Consider the following 22,545-nt stretch of genomic DNA (forward strand, 5'->3'; position numbering starts at 1 on the left):
GACTCGAGTCATTAATTTTATGACTTTAGACTTGACTTGAAAAAATGTTCTAAGACTTGTGACTTGACTTGGACTTTTACACCAATAACTTGAACCGGTTTACTTGAAAAGACTTGATATTTTACCCCAAATATAAAATTTAACACGCATATTATATAGAGATTGAAAATGTGACGTCATTCACGGGTAGAACCGCAAAGGATTCTGGGAACTCGTGGCAAGCGGTACTAGCGCACGCAGGCTTTCAATTAAAATCAGTTATACAGCGATAAAAAGAAACACAAAAATGTCAAGAAGCTGTTGTATTATTAACTGCAATAGCCGGTCGCATGACAGCCACGGGAAGCCGACGGGTAAAGAGATCGGTTGTTATCGGATTACGTCGTTGAAGAGAAATTGTTCAAGCCATGTTTCCGAAGTAACAAAGACGCGACGGATGGCCTGGATTGCAGCCATTCAAAGATCAAATATAACGTCCCAGAACCCTCCAGCTCACAGGTTAGTCTGCTCCAAGCATTTACACAAAGGTCAGTCTGCTGTTGTAGTTAATACGTCATTTTCTTAACATAATTGGTGATATAGGTTACAAGCAAGTCTGGCGCTGAACAGAAATTGTCGCGCTATGCTCCTTTGTTTATTGTGCATAAATAGTGAATTGTCCTGACACAATATTGTGTTTCGCTTCTGTTATTATGGTACATTGACAAAAACATATACTTTTATTCACAGGATAAAACAGGTTTTTTGTATCACTAATTGCCCAGTACGATTACAGCATACAATATTGTTGTCACTGCTACATTTCTGTGATGGGTACCAGAAATTATTTCCACTACTAATTAATTACCGTTGAGCTCAAAGGTCCTATTAATAAACGGTTAAGGAATGTGTATTTATGACGACGATTTGTGAGACTGGTAAACTTATGATACGTACGATGGTCTTTCGTTCTACACGGTGCATTTCAAGGTCCTGTACCCATCCGTCGGTAAACTGTACCTGGGCTTGTTGCAGTGACCGGAAGTTACTAAACTTCATGAGTGTGTGCACTCACTCCAAGAACCGTATGATTATAAATATGCATATAAATATGCTACGATGAGATAGCTGACTTCATCTAACTAGCAAATGTTGTCCAGGCTACGTTGGTGATACAGTTTTTTTTAATGTGTATGATATTTTTGTCATGCGATTTTAAAGCTGGTCCTACAACCGCATCCAAGAATAACATGCAGCTTATCTCAGAACTGTCAGTGAAAATTATTCTTGGAGCTAAGTTTAATTGAGCTGCATTTTAAAGAGGTGCAATTTCACAATTTGTGTATATTTTCTAAGTTCACTATTTTGTCATGTGTTGAGAAAAACACAGATTTTAAAATTACATGGTCTAATATTTACATTTAGCATAACTGCAACATGCTTTTTTTCGCTTTTTTTTTTTTTTTTTAAAGACTCGAAAGGACTTGAAATTCAAAGTTTCAGACTTGTGACTTTACTCGGACTTTTACACCAGTGACTTGAGACTCGACTCTGACTTGCCTGACATTACTTGAGACTTGACTTGAGGATAAAGACTTGGTCCCACCTCTGATATATATATATATATATATATATATATATATATATATATATATATATATATATATGTGTGTGTGTGTGTGTCTTTGTTACTGTTTGTACTGGAGCACTGTAACCAAAATAATTTCCCCTAGGGATCAATAAAGTATTCTGATTCATTCCTGTTTGCAACAATAACGACACTAACCTGTAAAACACTAAAAGTATAGATCAATCAAGAGTCACGTCTTTCATGACAGCCCTCTATCACCACTTTGTATTAATGTGGGCAGAAGTCAAGAAAAGAGACGGTGCGATCAATACAGGTTTATGATTATTGATTAGGCCTATCATCTAAGGGAATTCAAAAGGGGAAAGGAACACAGCAGAAATCATAATTGATTTTAGTCCTTACAGAGAAGCCCGGGATCCTTTACTGCAGAGCTACATGTAAACATTTCTGAAGACGTCTGCCGTTCTCGCTGAGGCTGGGAGTCAGCAGGCTCAAATGTTTATTATTCTGATTACAAAGCAACACCGTTATTAGACCAGTAACTACACAAAGGGTTTAAAGGGTTAAAACCCACATCTGCATGGAGTGACTTAATACTAAGGTGTTATAGGGACATCGAGCATTGAGTCCTTAATGCTAAGTCTGAAGTTCAGTTTTTAAAATTTCACACTTATTGGATTCTGAACTTCAACAGGTAACAAAGGAACAAACAGTCAGGCTGCTGCCTCCATTTCTACATGTTCATATTTCTAAAGCAGAATCACTGTGGCGATCACGTCTTTGTGCTGCTTTTTAACTGTAATTTGTGTTACTGACTTCATGTCAGTAACACATGAAGTCGGAAAGGAACTGAAATTGCTCAAGTCTAATCAATGCCCATCCCTAGTGATGGATTGATAGATTAATGTGTATTATATGTTTTTATCTATTAAGTATGAATATGTAAGTGAAAGCCAAATGACACTATGCATGTATTTCTTCTTGTCCCTCAATTCTTGTTCATTGTGATGATCATCATTAACCGTCACCCTCTTTCTCTTTCAGCCTTACTAACCACCGACTGTGAGGCTCACTTATGAGCACATTAAGCTATGGGAGCCTGGCTGACTCTCCTCCTCTACTGCCCACCTTTGTCTTTGGTTTAGTAAATTATTCTTGCATTATTAAAAACCCTTTGAACTACAACAACTTTGTGGCACCTTATATATTGGGATACTCCTGATTTTACAAAGTACAACATTAATAAAAAGCAATGAGCAGGTGATGTACTCACCACTGATAACCTGACCAAAGAGCTCCTCTGGAGTGTCTCCGAAAAAGGGAGCGCAGCCCACCAGGAACTCATACAGGATGACTCCCATTGCCCACCAGTCCACCGGCTTGCCGTAGCCCTGACGGAGAATCACCTCGGGGGCGATGTACTCTGGAGTGCCACAAACCTGCAAAAGCAGAACGTTAGCTCAGCACATGAAAAACACACACACAAAGGTATTTATTCAGTTTTGTTAAGGAAAGACAGGCATAACTTCTGGGTCTGAAAAGTGAAGCCAACACTATGCAAACATGCAAACACTGCCCTTGGGCTTTGTCTCTGTAAAACCTTTCTGCTGAGTTTATCATACATACGGAATAAAACATCAAATTCATTTTGTAAACTGACATAATTCAAAGTTTAAGAAAGGAATCGGGGGTGTGTTCACTGACTAACAACTTCTGAATGACAAATGTGAGTGTGCAGTTTCACAGTCAGTCATAACATGCATGCATAAGCCTTAAAAAGCTCATACCTGTTTGTCCAGAAACTCCCGGGTGTCTTTCTCTATGTGTCCTTCATACAGATTTGTGGTCAAACTCATCAAACCGATTTTAGAGAGGCCAAAGTCCGTCAGCTTGATGTGTCCCATAGATGTGATGAGAAGACTGCACGAGAGAAAATTGAAAGTTTCTGTCCAGACAGCAAATGTTGGAAAAACAGTGCACTATTTCTATTAGTTTCTAACCTTAGTAATAACAATAATCAACAAAATCATAAAAAAGAAAACACATATGAGCAACTTATGTTAAAGTAATTACTGCGAAAAAACACTGTGAACAAGGCTTCAGACTGCTCCAAACACTCGTCATGGTGCAGTGTGATGTGGATATCCCTATTTTAGTTATCTGAGTCTTACTTGTCAGGCTTGAGGTCTCTGTGCACGATGCCATAATTGTGAAGATATTCTAAGGCGAGGACAGTTTCAGCAAAGTACATACGAGCCATATCCACAGGCAAGGCTCCGATATTCTTCAGGAGTGTGGCACAGTCGCCACCTATAGATGACACATGAGAGTTGCAATATTAGACAACATAATACTACTACCACCACTAATGACAACTAGTAATTATCTTACCCTCCACATACTCCATCACCATGCACAAGTGTCTCCTGGTCTCGAAAGAACAGAACATTGAGACAACAAAAGGGTTCTCAGCAAATGTTAGTATGTCTCGCTCTACAAAGGCCTGCTGGATCTGGTTCCTCAGGATCAAGTTCTGCTTGTTGATCTTCTTCATAGCAAATCGTTGCCTGGTCTCCTTGTGACGTACGAGAAACACAGCCCTACACAGGACAAGAAAGGTATTCAGGTTTTACAAAGAACTTAACATATATTAAAAATACAGACAGAGAGATGGGTTGAATGCTGTTGTACCCATAGGCTCCATTACTGATGAGCTTGATATTTTCAAAGTCCTCCTCTCGAGGGGTTTTGGCTTTAGTCTGTGGTGATCCTGCTGGGACTGTGGCTACTCGAGTCTGAAACACAAAAGCAAAAAACATGAAAGGTTTTCAACCCAAAGAGAAGAACCATGAAAAAAAATCTTTACTGTATTTTCATAAATGATTAGTAAAATTCACCCTTTTGTATGTTTCTGAATCTACAAGTTGCTTGAAAAGTGATTTCAAATTGATTAGATGATTAAAATGAAAGTCAATTAAACTGCTTACATTTTTGGTCTACTTTCACAGATTCCTATTAAACACTCCTTCATTGTATACTCACGTCAACTGAATCATCTGTCTCTGGGGTTTCTGGGTTTCCACTATCATAGCTGCTGAGCTGAGTCATTTCTACAACGAGACACAAGGATCAATGACCAGGAGAAAGAGGAACCGAGGGGGGCAAAGAAAAAGGCAGTAGTTAACCAGTTAAATAAGAAATATTTGATGTTTGCTGATGTTACCCTCCAGAGGGTCCCTGGTGAGGCCCAGCTGGCTGATGATGTATCGAGGAATGTCAGACTTAATGCCCTGGCCTTCTTTTGCATGGCCTTCAGCTGCTTCCAACAAGTGGTAGAACTCCTCAGGATCAAACTCCTGCAAAGGAGGGAGAGTGGAAGGAGGTCATGAAGCAGGAGTGGCATAAAGAGACAAATCAAAGCTTAAGGTTCAAAATCAAGTAATAACAGAATGAGAATCTATTTCTTTTGGTGCCAAAATGGTTCCTACAATCTCAGGTGTGTAAGTTGTTATGAAAGCCATGACACATGTGAATTTAAACGGTTGAAAGCCTCGACCTGTCCAGACTTTTATTAGCTGTTCAGTATTTTGCCTTGCAATAATAACAATAAACAGTAACATATAATATGAAGATTCTTTGTGTAGTTCTGTATCTGTGATAATTCTCCAGTAACGAAATATCATAATTTAGCACAAAATGCTCCCGTCCTGTTTGAGTCTCGACATGGAGAGAAACAGAAATTCATCTGGTTATCTTATTAGATCAAGATATTCAACTCTGATTTAAAGTGAGTTGCCCCAACAACAGTGCTGCACAGAAAAAAAACACAATCTAAACCTTCTGTGTGATTCTAAAGCAATCACAGAGCGAAGACTTGGACGGTGCTGCAGACGTACAGGATGTTTTGCTGGGCAGAAACTTCTGTGTCCTCTGACTAAGACAGACTGCCTGATTATTCCCTTCTTGTGGACACACATAAACACTTCCTGCCCCCTCTTGTCTCTCTGTGCTTTCATTTGTAAAAACCCATCCTGTTCAGTGTCACAGCTTCAGCTGTATGCAATTAGTCAAAACTACTGATGTGAGGACTTGGGAAACCTCTTCCTCATCCTCTACTGCCCCTCTAATTATCCCTGTCTTCTGCACTCCACATCTTTCTTTCTTTCCCCTTTTCCCATTCTTTTCCCTAATGTCAAACTCCTGGGCTCACCAATTGCTGGTTCCATCTATTAGGCTGAAAATGCAAACCATCTCATCCAGGGATACAAATTGAGAACCGGTTCTGGTAGAGAACTAGTTCCCAGTAGTCCAATTCCTTGGAATTGTTAGTCTGTCTGCTTATCGATCCCACTTATCGGTTTTTGCACTCGCACTACAATCCGCTGATTTCAGTTCACGTGTCAGAGGAGGAAAATAATGACACAGTTTAGAGTGTGGATACGGACTTTTTTTTATCGTACAAAAGGACGAGATAAATGTTAAAGTGGAAAACTGCTTCCAGGACAGAAACAACAACATTATGCTGCTTACACACCTATGTATGTATTTTTTTTAGTTTGTATGTAATGGTGGTGACTCTCAAAACAGAGCCAATGAGAACCTAATGACAATCAATAAGTGATATCAATAATGGAATCACTAAATTTGTACCAACTCCCATCCTTAATCTCATCCCAAAATCATGGAGGTCCTCTGAGAGAAGTTTGAATAGGTGACAGACAGAGAAAGAAAAGAAGCTCTGCTGTTGTCTAAACATAATGTTGCTGAGAGGTGTTAATGTGTGAGCATGTGTGTACATTAGACTGTTTTGAAATACCCATAAATTTATTTATTGGCTTAAATTTCCACCAAGGAGCAGAAAGCTCTAAATTGCATTTTTCAAGCGTTTATGGAGCGAATCTGAACAGTATGAAAAAAACAATTCCAGTTAATACTAGTAACTGAAATGCAAAAAGGACTCAGTAGCTGTTGAGGATAAGCAAGCAAAGTAAGGTTTGGTGAAAAAGGTGAATAAGCTTCATATTTAAATAAAAAATTAATTAAAAAACATCTGGAAGGTCTGTGAAGGTCTTTCTTACCAGACACTCGAGCAGACGTGCGGGCCGGGCGATTATGATCATCAGCTTCTTGACAAGTTGTGTGACAAAGGTAACCTCTATGCTTTCAGAACGCTCATGAGCCTTAAAGAGAACACAAGAGGACTCAGGGTTAAAGCAAAAAGTGTACAAAGAACAATTATTACAAATATTCTCTGCGATATTAAATTCAAATAGGCAAGAAAAAAACAATAACAACAAAAAAAAACAGCTAACAAACAAACAACTCGTATCTGTCAGGACAGGACAATAATTCATCTGTGTGAACTTTGATGACCTTGCACTGAATAGAAAACGTCTCTTGTGCTGGATTTGTCCTTCATAAACAAAGCAGAACAGCCATGAGGATGAACAGATGGTAGAGTCCTTCTTTCATTGACACCTGAGAGGTAATCTAAATCAGAAATGACCTCTGCCTCACTCCTTCGTATCCACCATGAAATGTCTGCCAGCATGGAGACAGAGCAATTTACTCAGCAATCCGTTGTAACTGACTGGAGATGCAGCTGGAGCAAACACTGACCCCTGGAAAGAAATGGGGTGGAAAGAAAGTGCATCTGTGTGTGTGTGGTGACGAACCTGCCACTGTAACAAAATAAAATAATTAAAGAGAAACTGTGTACATGTGGTTTCATATGTGCACATTTATGAATGTGGCATGTATGTATGTTTTTATAATGTATGTATGTGTCAGGCGGGGTAACACAGGGGAGGCGGCTGCTCATAAACAAAGCGTGGCTGACAGGTTGTTGTTTGTCTGACAGATGCAGAGGGCCCGGGGGCCCCTATAACCCCACCACCACCCTTGAATTATCTCTTGAATTATTTATAACTGTAATGAAACCTGGAGGGAGGGAGTGAATATCTACTGTATTGGTATTCAACTATATGTATCTAAGTATAAAGGAGATGGAATATTATGTATGTGCGTGTATGTGTGTGGTTACTTTAAGGACCAGCGATCGGTGGTAACGCACAGCTGAGGGATAGGCTCCCCCTACATAGAGACTAATTATCCAGAGACTATGTGAGAAAGAGACAGCCGGCATATTTTAACACTGTGTGGTCAACATGAAGTGACTCCCTGGTGGGTACACAGCATACATACAAGTCCTTTAACATCTTGAATCCACATGCACAGTGTGATCTAATTTATAGATTTTAGTGTATTACAAATTTATTCTATTATGCTAGAATGACGTGGATTGGACTTTTATGTTTGGTAAATGCATAGCGATTAACCATGCTAAGCGATACACACAGTTATTACAACTGGTGCCAAAAACGTCATCTTCAACATCCTTTGTCTTCATCAGCGGAGCGCTGCTCGTCTCGTCAGAGAAGAAATTAGATGAGCATTTCACTTATATTGAAAAAGATCAACTAATTTTCATTAACAAATTCAATTTCTTGTGAATCATCAAGGCTGGTGTGAAATGAATACTGTAAAACATGCTATAATTCAGATTACCAGTGAGTAAATATACTTAGTAAGACTTAATTAAACTAATTTAATCCTAATTTAAGAGTGAAATCCAGGAAATGCTGGAAACTGCTGGCAGTGAAAGTGGTCTCACCAAATGTTTACGGACTTTTTAGGTTCATTTATTTATTTTAACAAATGGTACAATAACTGTTTTTGTTCAACTAAGCTTCAATTTTGTTTAAAGGGAAGTACATGTAAGTACATATAATTTGGCAGTATCTTATTGTAAAATGTTCACAACCTTAGCTGCATTTCTGCAAATATAATATAAATAAATTATATTTATGTCTTTTTTTATTTTAAAAAAATGCAAGTTATTTTTAAGATCAGAGGTAAATTCATTAAGTCTAACAGAGAGACGTGGGGATCACAGATAACCTAATACAACAATATCACAATTCCATTTTCTTTGCTTTTATTCATTTGAAAAGTACCACCACAAGCACTCATGAAAAAGTGAATGTGAGATGTTTAAGAATGATTGAATGTGAATTTCTGGTGTTAATTTGGTTCAGTTCAATTCAATTTAATTTTTTTAACACCATAACATATGGAAGAAAATATCTTTTTCTCATGCTTAACAGAGAGCATGTACCTGAATTCAGCTAAAAGACTATTAAAAGCAGGTGTTTGCAGCTGTGTATGGCTTGTGGCAAATCTGTTGAAGGTTCAGAGTGAAGGATGGACACTTAGTGACAGATCACTGGAGCTGAGATAGCTTTCTACAACCCTCTGCCCTCAGGTGACCTCCAGGAGTCTAACAGGGTCTCCCAGGGGTTCCAGCAGAGGATGTCCTGGATGGAGGTTGCCATGGTGACCGCCAGACAGGTCACTAAGGCCTCGTGACAGGGATAGATGACCGAGAGGAAGTGAGTATGAGCCAAAGAAGAGGGGTGAAGGTGGAGGACAGAAAAAAGACAAGAGAAGGACAGGAGGAGGAGAGTTTAGTCAGCCTCCTGTGAATTTTGTAATGAGGTCATGACACAAGGAAAGGAAAGAAAGGACACCAAAGAAGGGGATAAGGAATGATGATAAAGGAAAAGGACTGATAATTGCAGAAACCAAAAGGTGTAGGCTGGTAAAAATGAAAAACAAGGGGAAATGGGTTTACCAAACCAGCTTCTCAAAAATGAGAAAGGCTCATTTCTCAAAGTTACTCTGTAACTGGCTCATGTAAAGTGCAGTGAAGCATAGTAAAAAGCCACTGAGAGAACATACAAACTATTATTTTTGTTACCGTTATTCCTGTAAAATTACAGGGTCAGTTTATCAAATGGCAAGTTTCTGTTGAGTTTTGTCATTTTCCAGTTTCAGCTGATTAAATTCCACTTCACTCACGCTCACTGAGTGGCACACAGAAATCTCACTACAGAGGAAAGTGAAACCATCAAGCTTCACGCAGTTTGTGTTTTTAGACTTTTCTACGGTGTTTCTCTGATTTTTAAGGGAAACAAAGTTAGACAGGCAGGGTTGAGATTGTTTTAATATTTGCATTGATGGGATAGTAGCTATACCGGACAAAGGATGTTGAAGATGGAGTCACCAGGCAGAAGGAAAAGAGGAACCACAGAGAAGATTCATGGATTTAGTGAAGGAGTATATGCTGAGGGTTGGTGTGACAGAGGAGGGATAGGTTGAGATGGAGGGCCATGGAAGAAAAAGAACGGCTGATTTATTTTAGTGATCAAGTTATCTGGGGATAAAAAGCCTTCATTTAAGGTGTTCCTTTTGGTTTTTGACTCACTGGATCTGTGATGGTCAGGTCACCTGTCCAAGGCGTACACTTCGCCCAATAAAGATGGCATTGATTCCAGTTGGATAAGCAGTTAAGATGGACAAGATGAATGACATTCACTACATCAGGCAAAATGATCAATTTTGATGTAATTATATTTACAAATATATTGAATGAAAAACTAGATTAACTCTCTGTTGAGATCTCTCCTGTTAAAATAGTAAATACCAGATAATGCATCACCTTTCTGAGCTGACTTTTGAGCCAACAACAGCAGCATTTGGGAAGAAATTGCTCACAAAGTCGCACTTAATGCCACAAAAAACTAGCTAGACTCAACTTGCAGATAAGGGGTAAGAATAAGACGTAGGCTCACTTGTCTTTTATGAACCTTTCAAAGGTTTTGTTTGTAGAACAATTTACAGTTACAAGCTACTAAAGCCAGAGAAAGTAGTGCAGGCAACTCCTGAGGTATGACATCAGATCAGCAACATTCAGTTTACCTTCGAGTCTGATCCTCAACAACAATGTAACCGAGTCTCAACGTCTCAATAAAGCTACACTGAATCAAACCGAAATTGACTCAACTGTAAAGTCGGCATCTGTCCCTTCCTCCTCCCAGCAGTCCATGAACACCTTCCACTCGCTCCTCCTTATCACCTCCTCCACCTCCTCTTCTTCCAGCCTCCTCTGCCACGAGGTGCGATACATGTCTCGGACAAACACCCACAAAAATTACGTGGAATTCCCATAAATGAAAGTGCTGAGGTTGCCTTCACACCTGCATCCACCTGCTCACAAATTCATTTTCTGAGCTGGAGGTCTGCTTCACCTGCTGCTGCACTTGGCTATATTACAAAAAACAGAAGAAAAAAAAAAACAGTCTAATGTCGCCTAATTGGTGATGTCATCATTCAGCCCGCATTGCTGCACTGCCATCTGAGCTGGGAGCGCTTCTCCAGATGTGCACAACCCGAGTTCCTCGCACCCTCCAAAAGACTTTGAACAGGCTTCATGCATGTACATCCACCTCCCCTTTCCTCTGTGAACCTGCTGGCCAATCGAAAGCAGAGGAATCCCCTCCAATCCTCAGCCATCCCAAAACCTTTCCACTGCACCTCCTTGCGTCTGGGAGAGTCATCCATCAGTCCCCAGTGACCACTGAAGTGTGAAATTAAAATCGGAGAGCGTGTGTGTGCTTGCCTGCATATATGTGTGTGTCTATGATTGAGACATCTTGTGTTTATGTGTCCCAGTAGAACAGAAGGTCAATAAGAGGCCTGTGGGAGCCACAATATCACACCCTCAGGCCCCCGAAAACTGAGCTAATAGAGATGTCACCACCGCTCACACATGTGTAAGTACATTTCTGTGCTCTGTCATGTTGATATTCGTGTGTAAACGGACACGAGGTAATTTTGTCACACCAAGTGAGTAAATTTAAATTGATTGACAGAAATATACAAACTGTTTATGAAGGAATGTGTGAGAGCCCAGGAAGTCTTAGGTCTGTAAGGAACGGCAGCCTCTGTGCATTCATAAGACATGTAACCATACTCGCAATGAGTGAACAAAGGTGTGTGTCACACTGTAAGTTGTTGCACAGTAAACCAAGCATGGCTGGGATGGTACTATACATGTTGTGTCTTTATTTGTGTATTTTTAAAGAGAAGAAAATAATGAAAAGAATTAAATAATTAAAACATTTAGAGGTCTCTAGAATCAACACTGCAGTCTACACCTGGTCAAAAGTGTCCGAGCTGATTGTTGTGTGTCTGTTTGTTTGTTCTTTAGAAGTGCATGAGGAACACAATTGGAAGCAAATGAAGTTCTTATATTTAGATTGCTCTTACACGCTTTATTCAAAGGAATGATTAAGAATTGGAAGCAAAAGTGGCTTATTGCGGGACTGTGAATAAACTTGTGAATCAACTTACATCTTGCAGCAGCTTCTCCAGATTCTCCTGGAGTTCGTAGAAGTAGCGGGAAGTGATGAGGTCCTCTCTGCTTTTCTCCAGGCAGTCTCTGGACAACTCTATAAGCTGATGATGAATGAAGCTCAAGACCCCGTCGGCCAATGGGCAAATCTTCTCTGGGGCCGAGGAGGCAAGCAGCTCGGCCAGACGCTCCTCCATTTGAGCTGTTGCCTGAGGGGAGGAGGCGGAAGGCAATTACAGGGTGGGGAGAAGGATGAGTCACACATAGGAACGCTCATGTGAGACACATGGAGAGACAGTAAACGGCACGGCTATAAGATAATCTCATATGGAAGGGAAAATCCCTTCTAATTGAAAAATTAATTATTCAAAAATGATGTTTGATACAGGCCTGAAATAATGTACTCAATGAAACACTAAACTTCTAGTCTTTAGCATAATACATCATCTATGTCACAGTAATTGAACAAATACTTAAAGGGACAGGTCGCTGTAAGAAAAAAGAGAAATATGGAACAGAGACGAACGCTGATGTCACATATTAATAAGAAATTAGAGTATTTTATTTCAAAATGCTGCTCATACAGCACTTACTGCAGCTGCTTCATTGAATAAAAACAACTTGCAATAATATTTCAGTTGTGTATAAATCCTGTATTAAATAGAAAATAGAAACAAAGCAAACGCATCGATCTCTTAGACTTCATCAGCCAGATCATTGGACAGCATTTCTGGATTTTTTTTTACGCATGTGCATATCTCTGCATGCTGGAGTCTTAATTTGCACTTGTGGATGTGCAGCCTTACTGCACAGTAATGAACAACATCTTTTTTTAAAGCAGTGCTGCATTAGGGCTTGAAAATATATGCTCATTTTGAATATGTTCTTAGCACCAATTTATTTAACTACTGTGGTGCATCTATTTTGTTTTTTTTAAGTTATGTTCTCCACTCAAATTCAGACAAATGCTGCAAAATTGATGGTGCTGGATAATGAACAAACACATAGCAATCCAAGTCTCTCTAGACAAAGAAATGAGATATTTGACCAAGTCAATGACCTGATATTAGCCTAATAGAGCATGATTTTCAGTTGTTAAACTGACTGCACAAAGATTCACAAACATGCAGCAACTAAAGCTGGCTGAGTAAAGGCCTAGCAGAGCATCTCGATGGAGGAAATGCAGCATATGTGATGTCCGTGGGTTCTAGACAGCAGTTTGTTTTTTTTTATCCACTTCTTAAAAACAATCTTAAAATATTGAACTACGTATAATGCAATTTACATTCTTTAACAGTTAACTCAATATATTAGCAACACGTCATGAATTAAAGCTGAACGTCTACGCTTTAGAAACATCTTGAAAGACCGATTTAAAATCCACCGGGGTGGTGTGCAGAGGCAATATGACAAAAACTGTGTCAATGATGAAAACCTAAAAAACACAACTAATATCAAAATACCATTGTTGTTTTTATAGGACTGCTTAAAACTGTATTAGTGGCTATAGAGATGAAATGTGTTCATTGACTAACTTAAGCAGAAGGTGTCTGAGCCCATGCACTTATTACAGAATCAGGTATGTTTTTGATGTAACGCTGCAGTTCAGCACTACTTCTCAGCGTGCTCCCTTGCTCACAGAAACATCTGTAGATTCTTCTTCTTTTTTTTAAATACACTGTGTACTAAAGATGATGAAATCCCCAAATTCTTGCAGTTGTCCAAACAGTAGTGAACTCTAAACATTTTTAATTGCTTGTTGTTTGGATTCTAGACCAACTTTGAAAGCAAAGACTTAAACTGAGGTTCTTGCATTGTTGTTCTTTTGTTCATCCCTTTTTTTTAGCACTTCCTTTAGTTTCTTTAGGAACTGTGTGTCAGTAATACAAACCTTTGGGAATCTCTCCTTGTACACATGGTTCATCATCATAATCTCATGGTCAAAGGACACAGGAGAGCGCCCAGGGCTGAAACAAAGCAAATGGAGATAATCACCAACTGTAAGCCATTAAAGTCTTAGCATGCCTTTAGTTAAATGTGCTGACGGGCAAAAATTATTTTCAAAAAGCTGTTTAACATATGCTTTCCAGGACAGTCACACGTTACTCTTGATGTAGCTCATCAGGAAATTGTTCTGTGTATACTGTGGAACCAAAAACATGAGCATGTGATGCACAAACACTAGCATTTGAAGCCAAATACTTGTGAGAAGGGATCATGTGAGCATCCATAAATAATTCAGTACATAAGTCTACCTGTTCACTATGTCAGAATTAATGATAGTCATGGTCCTCTAATGTATAAAGTAGTAGACCCAAACTTTAAATCTCCAGATGGTAAAAATGAATAGAATTTCTTTAAAGATTCTCTGTAACATACATAAAAAGCACAAACTAGGATAAAGCAAAGACAGATTTTTTTTTCTCCACAGATGAACATTTAGAAAAGTTCTGGTGCTCGTTTGTATTCTGAAAAAAAAAGATCCGCCCTGTCAGAAACAGGCCCGAGGAAACCGAAGTGACAGACAGGCTCGGTCAGCTCAGAGCAGAGGGGAAGAGAAAAGAGATGGTGCTCACACACAATAACAGGACCTGGGGGTCTTCATCATACGTGCATCTTCAGCGGTGTCAACCGAATACCATGACATCCTCTAGACTCACATGGTTGCACACACTGAGCAGCGCAAAGGTAACCCCTCTGGAGGCTGGCAGACCAACGGACAGCATGTGTGCGTCAGTAAAAAGCCAGGCATCTTCACTACTCGTCCAGCTCCGTGCAGCGAGTCTCCATTAGTCCTCGGGGGGTTTTCATGCCCTGACAGACTGACAGTGATGTCTCCTTTAGTTCATACTAGCACCAACAGTGGACTTCATTTTCTCTGTATTGTGCTTCTCCAGGGACTCATCCCTTTTCTTATTCTATCATGAACCAACCCCCACACCTGACCTCTCTCTACAATAACACAAAACAGCAACAGCAGCAATACCCTTGACCTTTCCATGTCTCACTTTCACAATATGAGATGATGACAGGTAGAAGGCAGTATGTGTGTGTATGTGTTTTAGTCACGGAAGAAACATTTAATTCTGAACAAGGCTTTGATAACCTTCGGTTTCATTTACTATCATATATGAAAGTGAAAACTGCTTTCCAAACGATGAGCATTTTAGGAACTTTAGGAATCTGGCACACAACATATCTTCATCTGTTTTAAACCATTAGTTTGGTTGTTATTAACTGTTCCTGGAATGATTTTAAATATCCTTCTTGAAGATACAATGAAGAAACACGGCCATAAATTCAACTGTTATTAAAATTGTCTAAGCTTGCCTTTAGTGTTACTCAGAAACAACTTGAATACATGTTTATTACGAGAAGGGTGATGCCAGTGTACTTGAGCACACTGGATTTTAAATTCTGCTCCCTCTTGTATGTAAATGGTCTGAGCAAAAGGAGGAAAATTAATGAAGGCATCTCTATAACGCAGCCCACTTCCATCCATTCATCCATTTATCCATCCATCAATGTACATCGACATCTATGGTCAATTTAGCAAGCGCTAAGCTATGTACAGGGTGTCTTTTGTCCTGTTTTCCTCCCATCACCCCCAGCCTGGCTGGAGTTTTGTCTCTATTATTGTAGGGTCTTTACCTTACAATATAAAGCACCTTGAGGTGACTTGTTAAGATCTGAGGTTATATAAATAAAATTTAATTGCACTGAGTGTATATTTCCTGTTTTTCAAGAGGCCTAAAGTGACTTTTTATTGCTCTTACAACTTAACCTCATAAAGGGTCATCACATCAAGGGGGTAAAACATTTTTGCTAAACTCAAATATAGTAAAATATCTAATTTTACAAAAAAAATAATTATTTGACCTGAAGGCCAACCAACAAGTTACTTGTTTTTAAAATGAATTGAAATCTTAAGAAAACATTAAAAAAGGAAGTGCAGAAAAGACACCTCACAATTTCTGCAAACTTAAGAGACTTAATATGACTGAGGTTACAAACCTAGCAAACAAACACAAAGACATTTTAGCCACCACACATCTGTTAGCATGAGTCACTGATAAACACACAAATATACCCGTGCACACAAGCACATACATGGTGACCTGTACCATGAGGTAATGCTCTGAGTCATCAACCAGCAGCTCAAAGTCCAATTACGAGCGTAATAGGAATGAGAACAGCCTGAACGTGACAAACATGCTGAACGTCATGAGCGCAGTTTATCACGCTGACAGATGACCACACACACACACACACACACACACACACACACACACACACACACACCCCGCTGTGAAAAAGTATTTGCCACCTTCCTGATTTCTTACTTTTCATTGCATATTTGTCATGTTTCAGATGATGAAACAAATTTTAATACTAGGTAAACATAATCACAGCAAACACAAAATGCAGTTTTTAAATTATTATTTCATTTATTAAGGATAACCTTGGCAGCAATCAAGCAATTAAAAAAAACTGGTAAAAAAACTGGTAAGGTTTGTTTTTTCTTTGCTGTGCAGGAAGTTTGGCTCGGTATTTGCAACTTTTTTGAATTCGGCTACATGTGAGGGTTTTATGGTCATGAGCACCTTAATCAATCAAATTAAGTACAGACCCCTCCCTTTACATATTTTCTGATCCAACTCTACGATAACGATTTCAAACTTAACTGAAAAGGACCTCATCCTTCCTTTTCACTGCTTCATTGTGAAACATCTGCAGGGACTGTTGAATTTGTTAACAGCTTAAAATTGAAAAAGCTAGAAGGAAGATGTGTTTTCAACTAGTTGATGAAAGAAAACTGTCTTTGTGACATAACGGCACAGCAATAAGACAGAATTCGGGTTTACTGATGCTTTACAAAAAGAAAAAGGCTAGAATATCTGTGCACGTACATGACTAACAAAGGCAATTGTTAGTCATGTACGTCAATCACCTGATGCGATAACATGTTCAACTTTAAGCACTTCTTTAATGTCCGTGTGCCTTTAAGGAAAGAGAAAATCAATCAAAACCTGTAGCTCTGCCACAGGGCTCAGTAAGTAAAGGAGGTGGAGTTTGTCCAAAACAGCCTGAGGCACTTTCTTAATTTTCACAGTATATCATTGGTGTCTTCTTTGTGTTCTTCTTGTTGGGCGCTCATGCCTGTGAGCAGCCTGAGCAGATATTAAAATAAATCTCCCATTCAGTGTGCGGTAGCGGACGCCAGAGTGAAATCCTCTGGATGAATAACATAAGAAAGCCAGACAAAGGCTAATTAGAACCTGGCTATATTTCTGCGGTAATGGGAAATAAAAACTGCCTTGCGGCAATCCCTGCGAAAATCGTCTTAGTCATTACTCTGAGAAATGACCTTGGAGAAGAGATATTGGAGCAAACTGTGGGACACTTGTTTTAGTGTGGGGCTGCAGTTCGAAAGTTAGCATTTATACTTTCAGAAAGATATGAAATTTGATAATTAAAACATTGGGTGAAGGCCCATTTTCTTTCTAAGTGGTGCCACATGTGACAAAAGGCACTCAAAATGCAAAAGAGCTGATTTCTGCAGAGGATAATTGAAGTAAATCAGATGAGACAGGGAATCAGACGGTGATGGTGAGGCTGGGGGAAGGCTGAGGTGAGGTGGGAGGAGAGATGATTGGTTGGTGTGTGTGTGTGTGCGTGTGTGTGTGTGTGTGCGCGCGTGTGTGTGTGTGTGTGTGTGTGTGTGTGTGTGTGTGTGTGTGTGTGTGTGTGTGTGTGTGTGTGTGTGTGTGTGAAAAAGAGAGAGTGAGAGAGCGAGACAGAGAAAAATAACATTGCTGCTTCACAACTGAGGCGTCTGACTTGGGGAAATAAGACGCCTAATTGAGCGTGACAGAGAGGGGGGGCACGTTGTGCCTTCACCACCAAAATTCATCGATGATGTCATTAAAATCCTCCAAGCTAAAACCTAATGAAAAGATAAAGGAACAGTGAAGGTATGTTTGTTTAGTGAATCCTAAAACAGTGGTGCAAATTCTTTTCAAAATTGATGTAAAGTGTAATTTCAGTACTTTGTCTTCATTTACTTTCTGGCTCTGTTTCCAGTCACGAATTTCAATTTGTGTTAAGCTGCTTAAACTCAACTATTTAAAAAAAATAATTATAAAATATTTTCTAGCTTTTTGTGTTTGCATACAGCCTTTCTTTGGAAGTACACATTTCATCTATAATCCGCAACTTGTTTCTATTGCGTGAAATTCGTTAAAGTTTAAATTGTCAGATAAATTAGTCACCTACCATTTCTGACTTTGCTGTTTGCTCAGCATAAAAGCACCAGAGAAAAGTCTGGACACACAGTGTAGAAAAAACACTGAAGAAAGCAAAGCTGTCAGGTGTGCTGATCCAAGCTACTGCTAAGATTAAGAGCAAAAGCCCTCTTAAGGCTTTTTGAAGTGCAGTCTTAAAAACAGCAAAATACTGTTATGAAAAAGGCTCAGAAAAAGAGGAGCAAAGAAGGGAATCAGTGCCTGCTGAGTATAAGCTCATTGGAGTTACCAGCCTTAAAAAGGTGTGGACGTCACAGAGATGCTCCCCGGAGATTAAGTAGTGCGCACCTCCCCTCATCAGTTGCTGTGTCTTTACCAGACACTGAGAAAAAGAAGACATGGTTTCTGCCTGTGACATTCCCACCATGAATCATTTAGAAGGAGCTGTTATTGTGTGGGGGCTTTGCTAGTAACGGTCAGATTTAAGCCGACACTTTAGTGGCAACCAAAAAATCCTGCAGTGACACATAGTCCACCTGGTTTGATCTTAGTGGGACCATCATTTATTCAGTGAGCCAGGCCACATCTTCAGGCTCGGTAAGGACTGTTAAAAAGGAAGCAGCAATGATGGAGTGCTGCATCAGTTAGCTTGACCTCTACACTCACCAACAGAAATGGTTGCAGACTGTAGAGTGAAAGGGAAGGAGACAAGAGCTGCTCAGCCTTGAAGGAACCCCCTCAGGTGATGGAAACTGTCCAGGTGATGACTGACAGATTGAAGAGTGTATAAAACTGATATGAATTTTAAAAAAAAATGTTTTTCTGTATTTAAACATCCTTGTTTACTACATAAATATGAGGTATATATATTTTTTGTTTTAGCTATGATGTCTTAACAGCCCAACAATACAAACGGATCTATGATCCTACTTTGCTTCTGCAAAAAATGAAATTAATAAAGAAGCTAGAGAATGACAAAAACAATGGTGAAGGTCATTCCTTACAACAGAATGATAAAATCATGATCATTCTATTATATATTATTGCTTTGCAGCTCATGTTCACTATAATGCCTCTCATCCAAATACACATACTCTTCTTCTCTTGCTCCTTCTTTTGTCTGATGGGTCCAGTCAGTGACTCCAGTTAATTTCTTTCATTGTTCTTCTTCTTTTATCTTTTTGCGTTTCCTTTTCAAACGTTTAAACTGCATTTACTCCTCACATTATTACTGCTTTCTGTTGGCTATTCCTCTGAACTTGTAGATTGTCTATAGACTGCTCATTAAAAGCTTTTTAATGACACTCACTGCTGGTAGACTAATATGATGTCAGGGTTTTGCTGAGGCTCACTCCTCCTTCATACGAGGGGGGCTGACAACCAGCCACAGTTGAAACACTTTTCAAAGTCACCTCAGAGTAAAGTAACTTGCTCACAGTCAGCAAGTGCTCTGTGCTTGTCAGCTCTTCTTTTATCTCTGATAGAAGCAGGTTGGTGCTAAAATGTAACATCTGAGATCTTTTTATTTCATTTTATTTTCTGACTGGAGAGATATCAAGGTTACATAGGGACACTGTTGATGGTGGATTACCTGAGATAGCAAACCACACAAACACACACACACACACACACACACACCACTAAACACAGCGGGAGTCTAATCAGATACACACCATGTAACTTGGTATTGCCTGCTTTCATCTCATAGGATGAAAGCATTCGATATCTATTCATAAAGAAACAGGGATAAAGATGAAGGGGTCAAAACAAGTGTGTGATACAAGGAAATTTTAAAGAGGACTGATACAGAAAATCTGTAGATGATAGGATGAGGTGAAATCTGAAAGTATCTCTTGACAACCAGGAACAGAAATAGAATCACAAAAAAGCAAAGATGGCTGGAGACGGCCAAAGACAACGCAACACCGACAGAGCTACAGTTTGACAGGTGAGTGTCACAGTGAGGACTATTCTCACTTATACCTGTCATGGGTAAGTCAGAGGAATATGTGTGACCTTTTTAAGACTGACAAATACACACACAATCTGGGTCTGCTAATGTTTGTTCATCCTTTGTGAAATGCTATTTTAGTGCTATGCTGTATTTAAAAATCAGACCTCCACAAGTGAAGGGGCGCAGCAGTGTGAGCCTCCTCTACAGACCAATGAAGGCCCAGCAACTTTACACTCAAAATGAGCAATCATCATCCAGGACTGACTGATAAAGCTACGTTGCATCACTTTTTCTGACACAAATTGAAGGTGAGAAAAGCCATCTCTAGATCACGGGACAGAAAGGATACATTTATGAGATTACTTTTAAATTCAAGTACTGACTTGATCTGAATGGTCTGCACCTACAAGTGCAAAAAGATCTACATTGTTTGTAAAATTGTACATTTTACAAAGACATAATACTGGTTGATTAAGCTGAGAAACTATACTCCTTTTTGAAAATTATATGCTCCCTTTGAATGTAAAACAAAATTGAGAGAGACATGTTTAGCAGAGACATGTGTTGCATCAACTCTTCTTTGAATAGCAAGCAGGGTTTGTGCGTCTGGGCCCTACAAGGGTTTTTCTTTTGCAGGAAGCCTCTAGCAGCTATAGAAAAAATGGAGGGCATTTGCTTTATCGTTCATTTCTGCTTTCCGCTAACACGTAGGCTGGGTTTCATGTGGCATTTTGCTGGATCCAATCAGAGTATATCTTGTGAGCTAGCCCAGAGCTCCTACCTTAGGCTGCGGGACCGTGGTCTCATGGCGGGGGAGCGTCGTCCCTCCTCATCTGTGATGCTCTCAGAGCTGAAGTGTTTGGTAAGGAAGTGCAGCTCGTCAGGTGTGGGCTGGAAGGGCAGCTGGTGCAGCTTCTCCTGGGATGAACAGGAGGACTGTGAGAGGAGGAGCACAAACGGAGCATAGATTACAACCAGCACTGAAGCTACAGTGAGGAGTTACGCCGGAGCTAAACTGGGATTAGAAGAACTCTGGGTTGAGTTTGTCTTTGGAGTAAAGTTTAGTCCCCTTCTCATTAGAGGAGAAAGGGACAGGAAAAGCAGATTACTCAAAGCTGGAAATGCCTGTAAGGTTTGAAGGGAGCTAAGCTAGGATTATACTACAGGCTAAAACAATTTTTGCTTGTATGATGTATTTTTGAAAAGTTAAAGTGCTCTAAATGGAAATTGGCGCAAGGACATTCTAGCATTATCTCTAGCTGGAACAATTTGTGGTAGTCTGTCCTTGCAGGAATTCCTGGTGTTTCTACACAGAAAAACAGAGTGGAAAGACTGAAGAATGAAGTGCTTGGCATAGCTGTAAATCTGTGTGTCATCAAATTATAATGTATGTAGCTTTGCAATTCCACTACTGGAAAGGTTTTCCAAACAACTTTAAGCTGAACTTCAGTGAATGTGAGTTTCTAAAGCTGACAAGTGAAAAGTCCCTGGTTTGATTTCAGTAGGAGGCACGAATCCTTTTGGGGTTGTGACAGAAAGGGCATACAGCATAAAAAAAAACCCCACCAGTTAGGGTGAAATTCACACAACAAAGGTCTTATTTGTCCGAATAAGATAAAAGAGAAGGGGGGCTCGGTTCTCTCTTACTACAATGATTGTGTTAGTCTGGATGCTCAAGTTCACGGCTTCTCAGACAACTTAGCCAGGCTGCTGCCTTTGATGCACAGCAAGTCTCATTTTAAAGGCAGGAGCCACAGAGGAAGTGTGCAATTTTAAAAAAGGGAGATGAAAGAACAGCAGAAGGTAAAGGACAAGGAGGAGAATAAGACCAAGTGGGACATTTGACATGTCCCTAAGAGTGAGGGAAAGAAAAAGAGTAGGACGCAGAAGTACACAGTAAGGTATCAGAATGAAGGAATCAGCAGTGGAGGCTACGGCAGTTTTGCAGCTTTGTAGTAAGTGAAATAAAGTATGTGTTTCTAGTTTTCATGGATGAGTCTATAGATCACTACAGCAGACATACAAATACATGCATAGACAGAGTATAGTGAATTTATTTACCGAGACAGTGGAACTGGGAGTGTTAGTGCCATATCCAGAGGAAGGCAATGAAGCGAGAGACCAGCGTCTGCCATCCGTCCTTAAAAACAAAGAGCGAACATTAAAGAAAATGAATGAAGACATCAGCACTCAATGATCATTTTCAGTGAAATACCACATATTCTCCACAGCCAGAATAACAAGATGAAGTAGTGTCACATACAGTGGAAAAGTATTACAGTGGGTGGAAGAAAAGGTGAAGCGGAAAGATAGCATGGAACCTAATGTGTGCAAAAAGCATCCACTGAGACTTTGCACACGTAAAGAGAAGCACCACAGAGTTCACAGACTCGACAGCTCATCCTGTGTCAGAAAAGCCGGATTCTTTACTTCACAAATACCTTCTGGTTATCAAACATTAGCCAGCTTTTTGTCACTTTCAGTAAATATTCATCCTAACAAACCTGAAGTGCCTCCTTAC

At 39.7% G+C, this 22,545-nt stretch overlaps 1 protein-coding gene across 4 annotated transcripts in view; it reads right to left on the reverse strand.

Annotated features, from left to right (window-relative positions):
* The window catches only part of mast2 (microtubule associated serine/threonine kinase 2), a 143,152-nt gene that overhangs the window by 14,404 nt on the left and 106,203 nt on the right, over positions 1-22,545 (reverse strand). For all 4 annotated transcript variants that reach the window (XM_085376302.1, XM_085376301.1, XM_085376300.1 and 1 more), the window contains 12 exons: positions 22,086-22,164; positions 20,806-20,960; positions 13,717-13,792; positions 11,825-12,034; positions 6,649-6,750; positions 4,794-4,926; positions 4,613-4,680; positions 4,262-4,365; positions 3,962-4,170; positions 3,742-3,880; positions 3,358-3,490; positions 2,844-3,009 (listed from right to left, as the gene is read on the reverse strand). In XM_085376302.1, coding sequence (XP_085232428.1) covers positions 2,844-3,009; positions 3,358-3,490; positions 3,742-3,880; positions 3,962-4,170; positions 4,262-4,365; positions 4,613-4,680; positions 4,794-4,926; positions 6,649-6,750; positions 11,825-12,034; positions 13,717-13,792; positions 20,806-20,960; positions 22,086-22,164 — 1,574 coding nt within the window. The remainder of the gene's footprint in view (positions 1-2,843; positions 3,010-3,357; positions 3,491-3,741; positions 3,881-3,961; positions 4,171-4,261; positions 4,366-4,612; positions 4,681-4,793; positions 4,927-6,648; positions 6,751-11,824; positions 12,035-13,716; positions 13,793-20,805; positions 20,961-22,085; positions 22,165-22,545) is intronic.

Source organism: Diplotaxodon limnothrissa, linkage group LG17, assembly GCF_057381915.1.
Source record: "Diplotaxodon limnothrissa isolate DT_005_m linkage group LG17, D_limnothrissa_male_GT1.1, whole genome shotgun sequence".
Classification (NCBI taxonomy): Eukaryota; Metazoa; Chordata; class Actinopteri; order Cichliformes; family Cichlidae; genus Diplotaxodon; species Diplotaxodon limnothrissa.